This window comes from Sebastes fasciatus, chromosome 13 (assembly GCF_043250625.1).
Source record: "Sebastes fasciatus isolate fSebFas1 chromosome 13, fSebFas1.pri, whole genome shotgun sequence".
Lineage (NCBI taxonomy): Eukaryota > Metazoa > Chordata > Actinopteri > Perciformes > Sebastidae > Sebastes > Sebastes fasciatus.
The window spans coordinates 33,361,324-33,375,266 of NC_133807.1; the positions used below are offsets into that span (position 1 = coordinate 33,361,324).

The 13,943-nt window shown below is 36.8% G+C and overlaps 1 protein-coding gene across 1 annotated transcript; it reads left to right on the forward strand.

Moving 5' to 3' along the window:
• Nucleotides 1-389: 389 nt before the first annotated feature.
• Nucleotides 390-9,516, forward strand: amdhd2 (amidohydrolase domain containing 2). The gene is made up of 12 exons (XM_074657029.1): nt 390-744; nt 1,999-2,126; nt 2,744-2,880; nt 4,818-4,957; nt 5,106-5,160; nt 5,811-6,023; nt 6,141-6,229; nt 6,392-6,536; nt 6,726-6,833; nt 7,546-7,614; nt 7,790-7,891; nt 7,966-9,516. The coding sequence occupies exons 2-12, from the start codon at nt 2,044-2,046 to the stop codon at nt 8,043-8,045; spliced, it is 1,221 nt and encodes a 406-aa protein (XP_074513130.1). The 5' UTR covers nt 390-744; nt 1,999-2,043; the 3' UTR covers nt 8,046-9,516.
• Nucleotides 9,517-13,943: the final 4,427 nt, after the last annotated feature.

Below are 13,943 nucleotides of genomic sequence, written 5' to 3' on the forward strand. Positions count from 1 at the left end.
CACATACCAAAACACATATACATATCAAATAAAGAAAAAAAATTCAGTGTACAATTCAGTCACCGTATACTGTCATTTTGAAAATATAGGTTATATATAAAAATATATATATGTATATTAATATTTTTTAAATATATATATATATATAAATATTTATATATATATATAAATATATATATTTTTTATATTTTATATATATATATTTAAAAAATAATATATATATATATATAAAAATATTTAAATATATATATATAAATATTAAATATATATATATATATATATATATATATATATATATTTTTTATATTTATATATATATATATATCAGATATCAGTCACGGGAGACATTTTACTGTTTTGATCAGCTGACCAGCGGTCACATGACATCCGTTTCCCCTGTTTCTGTTTCTATCAGACAGGCTGGGCTGAAAACGCTTAGCAACACTACAGATCAGAGTTCAGTAACAGTTTGCTCATCTTGTCTCACCTGCTGATGGAAAAACATCTGGATGGAAACACGGAATGAACGATGAACTCTGTTAGAAACAGCTGTAGTTTAATGAGGCTTATTGCTGTTTGTCTGTTTCTGTGGGAGAAGACGAGCGACCTGGTGACGGCTGAAGAAGTTAAACATTGAACTGGATTAAGTGTTGTATTGTGGATTTAGTGTTCGCCGAGTTGACAACTGGATTCTGCCAAACCTCAAACTACTAACCTGCGTCTCTCTGAAGGTCTGGAAAGCAGGTCAGAGATCAACAAACCTTAAACTTACTGTTTTCTGAATGGAGTCTGGCGTTGGGCGTTTTCACTCAGAGAACAGAGCAGAGTAACAGTTTCCCAAAGACGGAATAGTAGAATAATAATATACATGTGCAGAGTATGAGAGACAGTAAAGTAGATTTATTTTTCTCATCACACATTCAATAAAGCATTAAATGCAGTAAAATATACTTAAAGTAAAAGTATGCATTGTATAGTAAAATGTACTTTAAGTACATTTTACTGCACAATGCATACTTTTATTTGAAGTACTTTAAGTACTTCAATTAAAAGTATGCATTGTGCAGTCAAATGTACTTAAAGTGCTTCAAATAAAAGTATGCATTGTGCAGTAAAATGTACTTAAAATACTTTAAATAAAAGTTTGCATTGTGCAGTAAAATGTACTTAAAGTACTTAAATTAAAAGTTTGCATTGTATTGTAAAATGTACTTAAAGTAAAAGTGTGTAAGTATTATCATCTAAATGTAGTTACAGTAGTCACCCGTAAAAGTATTATCAGTTAAATGTAGTTAAAGCACTTATAGTAAAATTACTGCTGTGTCAGTAATCAGTGTTTTCCTGTTATCTAGCTGATGTTTCTGGATTAATATTACTGCTGCATTAATGTGTACGTTGCATTTTAACTCCTTTATATCCTGTTGGCTAGTTTAATCTGCAGCAATGCATCATGGTCACGCAGGTAATAATATACGTGTGCAGAGTATGAAAGACAACAGTAAAATGTAGATTTATTTTTCTCTCATTGCAACATCACACATTCTTATAACGCATAAAGAAGATCAGGGGTCAAAGTCAGCTGCTGCACCTCCACTGATAAGATATCATTTAATACTGGTGCATCACCATATACAGTATACAGTGACCATGGTAGCAGGGGGAATAAAAAGGAAAGTACACCAGACACGGCTTTCAGCTGGTGGTCATCAAAAGCCAAACAAGTTGATATGTCTACAGAAGTTTAGGATGAGTTTATTATTATTCATGGAGCAGGGGGGTGAGAGTAAAACCTGTAAAACCGGTTCAGAGTTGGAGTCAGGATTGGGATTAAAGGGTTAAATCCAGGATTCAGGTCATGTCCTGAAGTCACAGCAGAGCATCCACTAAATTTCCCTCTGGTGTCCCCTTAGGGCAGAAATCATTCAGAGTTAGTTTATGGGATGTTACTGTTAGTGTAACAAAGAAGAGCTGTTTGATTTATTCTGCTGTGTCTTTCAGTCTCCTGAAGCCGAACGGACGGAGTTTGTCTCTGAGACATAAAACATGCCGTCCAACAAGTCGGTGTCTGACGCTCCCATCGCTCAGTTCATCAACTGCAGAATACTGAGAGACCACCGGCTGCAGAGGTACGACACACACACACACACACACACACACACACACACACACACACACGCACACACACACACACACACACACACACACACACACACTCACACACACTCTCACACACACTCTCACACACACACACACACACACACACACACACGCACACACACACACACACACACACACACACACACACACACACGCACACACACACACACACACACACACACACACACACACACACACACACACACACACTCACACACACTCTCACACACACTCTCACACACACACACACGCACACACACGCACACACACACACACACACACACACACACACACACACACAGTATTCAGGTCCTTTTCTGCAGTAAAAGTACTAATACCACACTGTGGAAATACTCCACTACAAGTAAAAGTCCTGCATTCAAAACCTTACTGTAGTAAAAGTATTATCAGTTAAATGTAGTTCAAGTGAAAGTATGCATTATGCAGTAAAATATACTTTAAGAACTTAAAGTGAAAGTATGCATTGTGCGGTAAAATGTACTTTAAGTAAAAGTACAACACTTGAGTAAATGTACTTAGTTACATTCCACCATTGATGTGTGCGTGTGTGTGTGCGTGTGCGCAGAGAGGACCTGTGGGTGCGTGACGGGAGGATTTTAGATCCAGAGAAGCTGTTCTTTGATGAGCAGGGTTACGCTGACAAGCGTGTGGACTGTGAAGGCAGCATCATCGCCCCGGGCTTTATAGACGTTCAGATCAATGGTAACACACACACACACACACACACACACACACACACACACACACACACACACACACACACACACACATCACGTCGTGCTGCCTTCAGGGTGTTTCAGAAGCTTTGAGCTGAGACAAGTCAATTAATCAATAAATTAATGAATGACTGCAACTAACAATCATTTTGTATTCCGATACATCTGCCAATTTTATTCTCAATTAATCAATCAGTCTTGTTAAATTGTTAAATTAAAAAAGTATGCATTGTGCAGTAAAATGTATTCCTCAGTTATCTGTCCTCTCCCTATAGGAGGATACATTGATCCTATAGAACATGTCCTCAGTTATCTGTCCTCTCCCTATAGGAGGATACATTGATCCTATAGAACATGTCCTCAGTTATCTGTCCTCTCCCTATAGGAGGATACATTGATCCTATAGACACGTCCTCAGGTATCTGTCCTCTACCTATGGGAGGATACATTGATCCTATAGAACATGTCCTCAGTTATCTGTCCTCTCCCTATAGGAGGATACATTGATCCTATAGAACATGTCCTCAGTTATCTGTCCTCTCCCTATAGGAGGATACATTGATCCTATAGAACATGTCCTCAGTTATCTGTCCTCTCCCTATAGGAGGATACATTGATCCTATAGAACATGTCCTCAGTTATCTGTCCTCTCCCTATAGGAGGATACATTGATCCTATAGAACATGTCCTCAGTAGTCTGTCCTCTCCCTATAGGAGGATACATTGATCCTATAGAACATGTCCTCAGTAGTCTGTCCTCTCCCTACATGTCCTCAGTTATCTGTCCTCTCCCTATAGGAGGATACATTGATCCTATAGACACGTCCTCAGGTATCTGTCCTCTACCTATGGGAGGATACATTGATCCTATAGAACATGTCCTCAGGTATCTGTCCTCTCCCTACATGTCCTCAGTTATCCGTCCTCTCCCTATAGGAGGATACATTTATCCTATAGAACATGTCCTCAGTTATCTGTCCTCTCCCTATAGGAGGATACATTGATCCTATAGACACGTCCTCAGGTATCTGTCCTCTACCTATGGGAGGATACATTGATCCTATAGAACATGTCCTCAGTTATCTGTCCTCTCCCTATAGGAGGATACATTGATCCTATAGAACATGTCCTCAGTTATCTGTCCTCTCCCTACAGGAGGATACATTGATCCTATAGAACATGTCCTCAGTTATCCGTCCTCTCCCTATAGGAGGATACATTTATCCTATAGAACATGTCCTCAGTTATCTGTCCTCTCCCTATAGGAGGATACATTGATCCTATAGACACGTCCTCAGGTATCTGTCCTCTACCTATGGGAGGATACATTGATCCTATAGAACACGTCCTCAGTAGTCTGTCCTCTCCCTATAGGAGGATACATTGATCCTATAGAACACATCCTCAGTTATCTGTCCTCTCCCTATAGGAGGTTACATTGATCCTATAGACACGTCCTCAGGTATCTGTCCTCTACCTATGGGAGGATACATTGATCCTATAGAACATGTCCTCAGTTATCTGTCCTCTCCCTACAGGAGGATACATTGATCCTATAGAACATGTCCTCAGGTATCCGTCCTCTCCCTATAGGAGGATACATTGATCCTATAGAACACATCCTCAGTTATCTGTCCTCTCCCTATAGGAGGTTACATTGATCCTATAGAACATGTCCTCAGGTATCTGTCCTCTGCCTATAGGAGGATACATTGATCCTATAGAACATGTCCTCAGGTATCTGTCCTCTGCCTATAGGAGGATACATTGATCCTATAGAACATGTCCTCAGTTATCCGTCCTCTCCCTATAGGAGGATACATTGATCCTATAGAACATGTCCTCAGTTATCTGTCCTCTCCCTATAGGAGGATACATTGATCCTATAGAACATGTCCTCAGTTATCCGTCCTCTCCCTATAGGAGGATACGGCATCGACTTCTCTCAGGCCTCCGATGACGTCGTAAGTGGAGTTTCTTTTGTGGCCAAAAATATCCTGCAGCACGGCGTGACGTCCTTCTGTCCCACGCTGGTCACCTCTCCTCCTGCTGTCTACCACAAGGTAAGGACAACAAGTGTTCAAGTGTACGAGTGTTGAAGTGTTCAAATACATAAGTGCATAAGTGTTCAAGTGTTGTCTACCTTACTACGGTTAGAAAGGTCCCTCGTTGGTGTTTTAACATCTTACACGATCAACATGTGTGTTTCAGGTTGTGCCTCAGGTCAAAGTTCACGATGGAGGAGAGCACGGAGCGGGAGTTCTCGGTAAGATGTCAGCGATGTTCTGTTGCTCCGCCAAAGCCTCTTAATACCAGTGATTGGTTGAATATGAGTCGACTCTAAAGGTGTCAGTATGCTCTGTTTCAAAATCATGCATGTGTAGGTTATTCCTGTATTTATATATTACTGGTTGCTTCATGTTAAAGGATAAGATCTATCTATCTGCTTATCAATCGATCTATCTATCTATCTATCTATCTATCTATCTATCTGCTTATCAATCTATCTATCTATCTATCTATCTATCTATCTATCTATCTATCTATCTGCTTATCAATCTATCTATCTATCTATCTATCTATCTATCTATCTATCTATCTATCTATCTATCTATCTATCTATCTATCTATCTATCTATCTATCTATCTATCTATCTATCTATCTATCTATCTATCTATCTGCTTATCAATCTATCTATCTATCTATCTATCTGCTTATCAATCTATCTATCTATCTATCTATTTATCTATCTATCTATCCATCTATCTATCTATCTATCTATCTATCGATCTATCTATCTATCTGCTTATCAATCTATCTATCTATCTATCTATCTATCTATCTATCTATCTATCTATCTATCTATCTATCTATCTATCTATAATATCTGTATAATGTATATTTCCTGTCTGCAGGTTTTCATCTGGAGGGTCCGTTCATCAGCGAGGAGAAGAAAGGAGCTCACCCGCAGCAGTTTCTTCTGACCTTCCAGTCCCGAGGGATCGAGGACCTGATGGAGGTCTACGGCAGCCTGGACAACGTCACCATGGTGACGCTGGCGCCCGAGCTGGCCGGCAGCCAATCGGTGGTGAGGGAGCTCTGCAAGAGGGGCATCACTGTGTCCTTAGGTGAGCGTCATTTACTCCGTCGCGTCCAGAACGGGCCCCGATCACACACTTCTGTTAGCTGTATTTATTGACTCTCATTAATGGATCCTTCTGCTTGTTACTGTTTTCCTCCTGTAGGTCACTCAGTGGCCAACCTGTCCCAGGCTGAGGAGGCCGTTCATCACGGAGCCTCCTTCATCACTCACCTCTTTAACGCCATGCTGCCTGTGAGTCCCACACTACTTTTACTGTACCGGGGTATTTTACAGTGTGGTATTAGTATATCTCCTGCAGTAAAGGATGTGTCCGTACATCATCTGCCCTCTGTGGCCTCCTGAAGGTTTGATTGGTGACTTCCAGCATCTTCTTCTGTCTTTGCTGTGATCCAGTTCCACCATCGGGACCCTGGTATCGTGGGTCTGCTGACCAGCGACCAGGTTCCTGCAGGCAGGACGGTCTACTACGGCATGATCGCTGACGGGATCCACACCAACCCGGCCGCCCTCCGGATCGCTCATCGAGCTCACCCGTCAGGTCAGTGGGACGAGTGCTGCTCTCTTCACCTCATTCTCTGTCTGAACTACTGTTGGCTGTTTCTGCACGGCGTCATGTCGCCCGCCGCCGATGTTAAAACATCCATTAGGGGTGGAAAAAACAATCGATTCACCTACTGTATGTCTCAGGTGCCAAAGTCTTGATGTCACTTCCTGTTTGCCCCCTCAGGTTTGGTGTTGGTGACGGACGCCATCGCAGCGATGGGTCTCCCTGAAGGTCGTCACACTCTGGGCCAGCAGGTCATTGAGATCCAGGGTCTCCACGCCTACGTGGCAGGTCTCAAGTTCCTCTTTAACATATATCAACACATTTTATATTTAATTATGATGGATTTATAGACGTAACACAAACATACACACATGTGTGTATGTTGGTAACACATCTGTAACACATCTGTAACACATAAACCAGAGGTCAGCAACCTGCGTCTCTTCAGCTCCTCTCCAGAGGCCCCCTGTGGATGTTTAAAAAGGGAAATGAATAACTGTTCTTTGTTTGCATTCTCATTTTTATTAATCATTGTTGTAGGTCTATGGTACGACTTTATTCTGTAAATCTCAGATGTTTTCTCTCAATGTGGCCCTAATATTCCGTAGTACATTTGTACTTTGGCCCTCGCTGCATTTCTTTTTGCCTAAAATGTCTCTTTTGATAGTAAAGGCTGCTGACCCCTGACATTGACATATACAGTCGACTGCAGAGGAACTAACTCAATATTTAGAGCCCAGTTGACTCGTTGTGGTTCAATAATGATCGAGGGTCACTGACGCTTTTCTGGACTGAAAACGAATTCAACATTCAAGTTCAACAGTATTCTCCCATCATGCAACACTGTGGGAACATCCACTGAATGGAAACAAAACTATTTCACATGTAAATAAAACATCTGGTATCTGAACTCTGCTGTTTTTCAGTCTGATTCAGGTCTTATTGACTTTATAGACTTATAATTGATTCATCTGTGTTTTTAATTCTCTCTGTCTTTTAGGCACTAAGACGCTCTGCGGCAGCATCACCACGATGGACATGTGTGTACGGCACTTTAAACACGCTTCAGGTGCGATTTGGTTCCTTGGTTTTACAATTTATATAAAAACGTGTTACTGGGGCTGTCAATCAATTCAAATATTTAATCACAATTAATTGCATGATTGTCCATAGTTAATCACGAGTAATCACACATTTTTATCTGTTCAACCTCCACTAACTACTCCACCATTCTCTTCTAACAGGCTGCAGCGTAGAGGAAGCTCTGGAGGCCGCCTCGCTCCATCCCGCTCAACTTCTGGGCATCGGACACAAGAAGGGAAACCTGGACTACGGATCAGACGCAGGTCAGGATTTACTGCATTAAAAAAGACACCGCCGTGTCTGCAGACAGAAACATTCATTGTGTTTGTGTTTGCAGACCTTGTTCTGCTCGATGACGCCCTCAACGTCAAAGCCACCTTCATTTCTGGAGAGGAGGTTTGGAGAAAAGGACCATAAAGAAGAAGAAGAAGAAGAAGAAGCCTGCAGACGGAAACAGCTGGGAACCGCGGTGCCTTCAGGGGACGCTGTTAAACACAGAACCAGACGTCTGTTGAATGTTTTAATTCATCAGAAAACACAGCGACCTCTATGCTCTCCCTTTAAAACACATCAGTTCAGACCAGGGTTTGTCTGAAACTATTAGATGGATATCTAATGACTTTCTTCTATTCTCACCAATCAGTCAAAACTTCCATTCGTCAAACACTTACGTCTCAGTTGTACTTTCGAATGTGTTCAGTTCAGGCTGAAAGTACAACTGAGACTGAAGAACTGACGTACAGCAAGTCTTAAGCCCCATTCAGACAGGACAGGGTTAATATTACTTAAAGGTCCAGTGTGTAGGATGTGGCGGTATCTAGCGGTATCTAGCGGTGAGGTGAGGTGAGGTGAAGCCTCTCCCGTGTGCCAAGCATGTTGTAAAGCTACAGTGGTCGACGCGCGAAAACGTGAATTTCCCTCTCTAGAGCCAGTTGTTGTAAGAGTAGCGTCGGTCATCTGGAGCAGAGCCGGTGCGTAGAGTGTATGTGTGTACGTGGGAAGTGAGTGGTGAAGCCAGAGAGAGAGAGAGCGGCGAGTAACATTATCCACTCCGGCTCAAGCAGGAAAAGAGTTTGGTTTGTCCGTTCTGGACTGTAGAAACATGGCGGACTCCGTGGAGAGAGGACCTCCTCCATCCCAAAGAAAGTTAAAGTCAGTAACTCGTTTTGCAACGTCAGCGCCCAGCAGCAGAGCTACGCTTCCGCCATTTTGGACTGAAAGCGACTACCGGACGCCAGTAAAACATCCGCCTACAAAGTGAAAAGTAAAACAAAATGATTTCTATTCTATTTTCATATTCTGTGTTGAACAATAAGATATTCTAAATATAATAAGAGTTTTCAGTCCAAAATGGCGGCAGCAGCTGTTGTCAGAGAAACACCGGAGTTTCGCCTCTTTGCTTCTCTACTCTTTGCCGCTCCCTATGTACATACAAACAGCTCATTCTCAGGTAACGAAAACAAAATTCTTATTATCAGGTGATTAAACACTAAAGAAAACATACTTATTAATATTATTTTCTGCCAATAGATCCCCCTAAACGCTACACACTGGCCCTTTAATATTACCTTCTTCCTCGTAGTAAGAGTTGTCATTCTTGACAGCATTTTATTCACTGGCAGATTACTACGTTACGTTACTACGTTGCATCACAGACGGGCGTAGTATTATTGGTAATATTAGCGTTATTTACTGAAACAGACAGCTTCAAACTACTTTATAGTCTCTTTCTGAATGTTGATGAGGCTGCTTTTACAGTAAGAAAGAGACACATTAAATGAACTTTACTTTTTTCCTTCATTGTATGAGTTGACTGATGTGATTTAAGTGTGACTGAAGTGATTTATCAGATTAATAAAATCCTTTACTACTACTTCAGCTGATGAAACTCAGTGGCCGTAAACAGTTCTTTGTATAAAAACACATTTAAAATGTAAAGTGTCTCCAGTTTTTAAATGATGTAGTTTGAGGTGTTTTATTACCATGCATCCAGATACTTTACTCTTTATTTTAATCACAGGTTACATTGTGATTGATGTAATTTAAAGGGGAAAAATGTTGGTATTAAACTCCATAAATCAACTTTCAGTAAAAGTTACTGTGACATGATTGTTCCTCTTCTAAGCAATAACATTTACTTTTGTTATATCATCTGTTGTTTGGGTGGATTTCTGCTGTTTGTAGCAGAGTTTTGTATGAATTTGTATTACAGTTCATATAAACTCTACAAGTCATATATAATCACTCTCGTGTAACTGCTCACAGACATCTGAAAAAGACTTTTATTAACTCTTTTGTAAGGAGTCACAAGCCAAAAAGGTTAAATGCATTGCTTTTATTTTGTATGCAAAATCTTAATTTGAGTAAAAAAGTAAAATAAGAAATATGAAATCGTACTTTACACGACTGACTTATCCCTGCTGCTTTAGTTTTACTGTTTCATTTATCTCCTACACTTTGTTTTTTTTAAAAATCTTAATTAATCGTAATTTAGGATGTCAAATAAATGTAGTGAATTAAAAAGTACAATATTTCCCCCTGAAATGTAGTAAAAAAAAAAGGAATTAAATGTAAAGTACTGAAGAAGCAGAACTCCAGAGTTCCAGAGATGTGGAAAATGTATTTTTTTTTTTAAGTTTCAACACAATATATGAAAGAGAATATTTTCTAATTAATCTCATTATCATTGTCGCAAAGTTTTACATTCATAAATGCAAATTTGAGAGAGTTAAATCTCATTTTAATGTTTTCAATAAATAAATGGAACTACAGTTTATAAGACAATATCTTCCTAAAAAAAACAAAAAGGCTAGTAAAAGGGTGAATTTGTGTTCCCATTTTAATGTTTTTACTTAAGTTACTATTATTTATTTATTTATATTAACCCCTGGCATGTTTTGTGTTTTATATGATTTTTTTAAATTACTTTATTTTATTTTTGTTTGTTTTTATTTATCCCTTTATTTCTTTTATAATTATTGGTTACCTATATATATATATATATATATATATATAAATACAGTCTGCAACGCTGGACGGTGGCTTAATATATATATGCTGTGATATGTCGAAGAAACAAATCACATTTTACTAGTTAATCTAGCTGACATTAGCTGTTAATTATTTTGCCAATTAGCAATGCAAGCTCTGAGTTTTATAACATTTGACAGTGACAGTGTTAGTTAAACAACTATTTAACTATAATCTGTGATAAAAAAATGTTGAAATCTAGATAGATTTTCTGGAAATAAAGTGCTGCTTGGTGTATTACTTATTATAATAATTATATTAATATAAATTCATGTTTTAAAATGTGTAAACATGCATATAAGTCAAGTAGCATTATACTGCTAGATTTATAATGGAGTTTGGTGTATTATTTCTATGCAGAATTAAGCAAAAAGCAGCAATGAGTAGTAAGAAAAACTTAAATTCATGTTTTACAAGGTGCATACATGCATACAAGTTAAGTAACATTATACTGCTAGATCTATAATGGAGTTTGGTGTATTATTTCTATGCCGAATTAAACAAAAAGCAGCAATGATTCATAATAAACACTTAAATTCATGTTTTACAAGGTGCATACATGCATATACGTCCAGTAACATTAAACTGCTGTATTTATAATGAAGTTTGGTTGGTGGGGAATGTAACTGAACTGGGTGTTTAGTTTGCATCATCCTGGACTGTGATGCAGGAAGATGATACACATCTTGACCGGATCAGAGATCGATACGTCTCTGCTGCTGCTCGGTGTCCTGTCCTGGAAATGTCCCTGCAGAAAAAGACAGTTGTCCACCTCGGAGAGCTGAAGGAGAGCTGCGTCAAGCTGACTGCAGTGAGTCAATGCAAGGACCAGAAACACTGAGGGGAAATACCTTCAGAATAAAAGAGCTGAAGGGTGAGTATGGAGCTTCAGAACCCAGTTTACTATGCAAAGACTGTAGTTTTTAACAGAGTTTGGTACCAATTAGTCTGACAGGAACTTCTATGACAAGAATTAAGTGGAATCTAATTAATCAATTAGGCCTACATGAGCAACATAAAAAAAACACCAATTAGCTGTAGTGTTGTTTCTGCTGATGGTTGGTTGCTTATGGTGGTCACAGGGGGTCATAATTAGTGCTCAAACAATTAATTAATTTACATAAAATTAAATCAACAAAAATGTTGATAATTGTCATAATGCAAAAATCCAAACATACTCTAATTCCAGCTTTAATTTAATGTCTTTTATTAATATCTTTGGATTTTTTTATTTGATTTTTTTGCGGCAAAACAAGCAATTTGAAAATGCCACAGGGGGCTTCGAGAAGTTGTGTTTTATTATTATTATTTTTTGTATACATTTCTTAGAGTTACAATTAATAGAATTATGATAAATTGCAGCTGTTGTCGTTGTACTACAGTAATGGTAATTTTTTTTTATTGTTTGCCAGCACACAATTTACTTTAATTCTTAATAAAATTAAAAATTGAATGCAATGGGTTTGAAATACACCACTAGTTCATATAAACTGTTTTAGGGCTGCTACTAAAGATTAATTTCATATTTATTTTATAATTATTTATTTTTTTACCTTTTTCAGACATTGCTTGGACTTTATTTTCCTACTTTTTTCAAACTTTTTTTTTCGGACATTTTTTCAGACTTTTCTTTTCCAACATTTTTAAGACTTTATTTTTCACTATTTTTTCCAGACTTTTTTCAGACTTTTTTTTAGACTTATTTTTCAGACATTTTTCAGACTTTTTTTTTTCCAACATTTTTCAGACTTTTCTTTCCAACATTTTTCAAACTTAATTTTTCAGATATTTTTTCCAGACTTTTTTCAGACTTTTTTTAGACTTATTTTTCAGACATTTTTAAGACATTTTTCAGACTTTTTTTTCCAACATTTTTCCAACTTTATTTTTCAGACTTTTTCAGACTTTATTTTCCAACATTTTCAACCTTAATTTTTCACTATTTTTTCCAGACTTATTTTTAAGACATTTTTCAGACTCTTTTTTTTCAAACATTGTTTAGACTTAATTTTCCAACATTTTTCCAACTTTCTTTTTAGACTTTTTTTCAACATTTTTCCAAATTTTTTTTAGACTTGTTTTTCAACATTTTTCAAATAAAAATTTCAGACTTTTTTTCCAGTCTTTTTTCAGACTTTTTTATTTTCAAACATTGTTTAGACTTTATTTTCCAACATTTTTCCAACTTTTTTTAAGACTTTCTTTTCAACATTTTTCAAACTTTTTTTTAGACTTTTTTTAAACTTTCTTTCAGACATTTTTGATACTTTTATTTCCAACATTTTTGAGACTTTTTTTCCAACATTTTTAAGACTTTATTTTCCGACATTTTTCAAACCTTTTTTTTTAGACATTTTTTTCAGTATTTTTCCGACTTTTTTTTTCCAACATTTTTCAAACTTTTTTTCAGACATTTTTGATACTTTTTTTTCCAACGTTTTTCAGACTTTTTTTCCAACATTTTTCAGACTTTTTTTTCCAACATTTTTCAGACTTTTTAAAAAAAAATTAGACATTGTTTAGACTTTATTTTCCAACATTTTTCCAACTTTTTTTTCAGACTTTTTTTTCTCCAACATTTTTCAGACTTTTTTTCCAACATTTTTCAAACTTTATTTTTCAGATATTTTTCCAGACTTTTTTCAGACTTTTTTTTAGACTTATTTTTGAGACTTTTTTTTTTTCGGACATTTTTTCAGACTTTTTTTTTCCAACATTCTTCCGACTTTTTTTCCAGTCTTTTTTCAGACTTTTTTTTAGACATTTTTTCAGACATTTTTCAGACTTTTTTTTTTTCGGACATTTTTTCACTTTTTTTTCCAACATTCTTCAGACTTTTTTTCCATTATTTTTCAAACTTTATTTTTCAGATATTTTTCCAGACTTTTTTCAGACTTTTTTTTAGACTTATTTTTCAAACTTTATTTTTCAGACTTTTTTTTTTCGGACATTTTTTTTTCAACATTTTTCAAACTTTTTTTCCAACATTTTTCAAACTTTTAAAATTAGTTTTAGACATTGTTTAGACTTTATTTTCCAACATTTTTCAAACTTTTAAAATTAGTTTTAGACATTGTTTAGACTTTATTTTCCAACATTTTTCAAACTTTATTTTTCAGATATTTTTTAATCATGATTAAATATTCTAATTGATTGACAGCCCTGGTATGTATATATTTATTGGGTTTTTTTTCTCATATGATAGCAGTATCTTCACTCTAGCTTTAAAACTGAGCCGGCAAAAACCTAAAAATGTAAACCGTTTTTTTTTTGTTATTCGTGTTT

Bases quoted from the DNA above. Each gene is read 5' to 3' on its own strand.
- amdhd2 (XM_074657029.1), top strand. From the start codon at position 2,044: ATGCCGTCCAACAAGTCGGTGTCTGACGCTCCCATCGCTCAGTTCATC. The intron at 5,161-5,810 runs GTAAGATGTCAG...TCCTGTCTGCAG, and splicing joins GCACGGAGCGGGAGTTCTCG to GTTTTCATCTGGAGGGTCCG. The intron at 7,615-7,789 runs GTGCGATTTGGT...CTCTTCTAACAG, and splicing joins GCACTTTAAACACGCTTCAG to GCTGCAGCGTAGAGGAAGCT.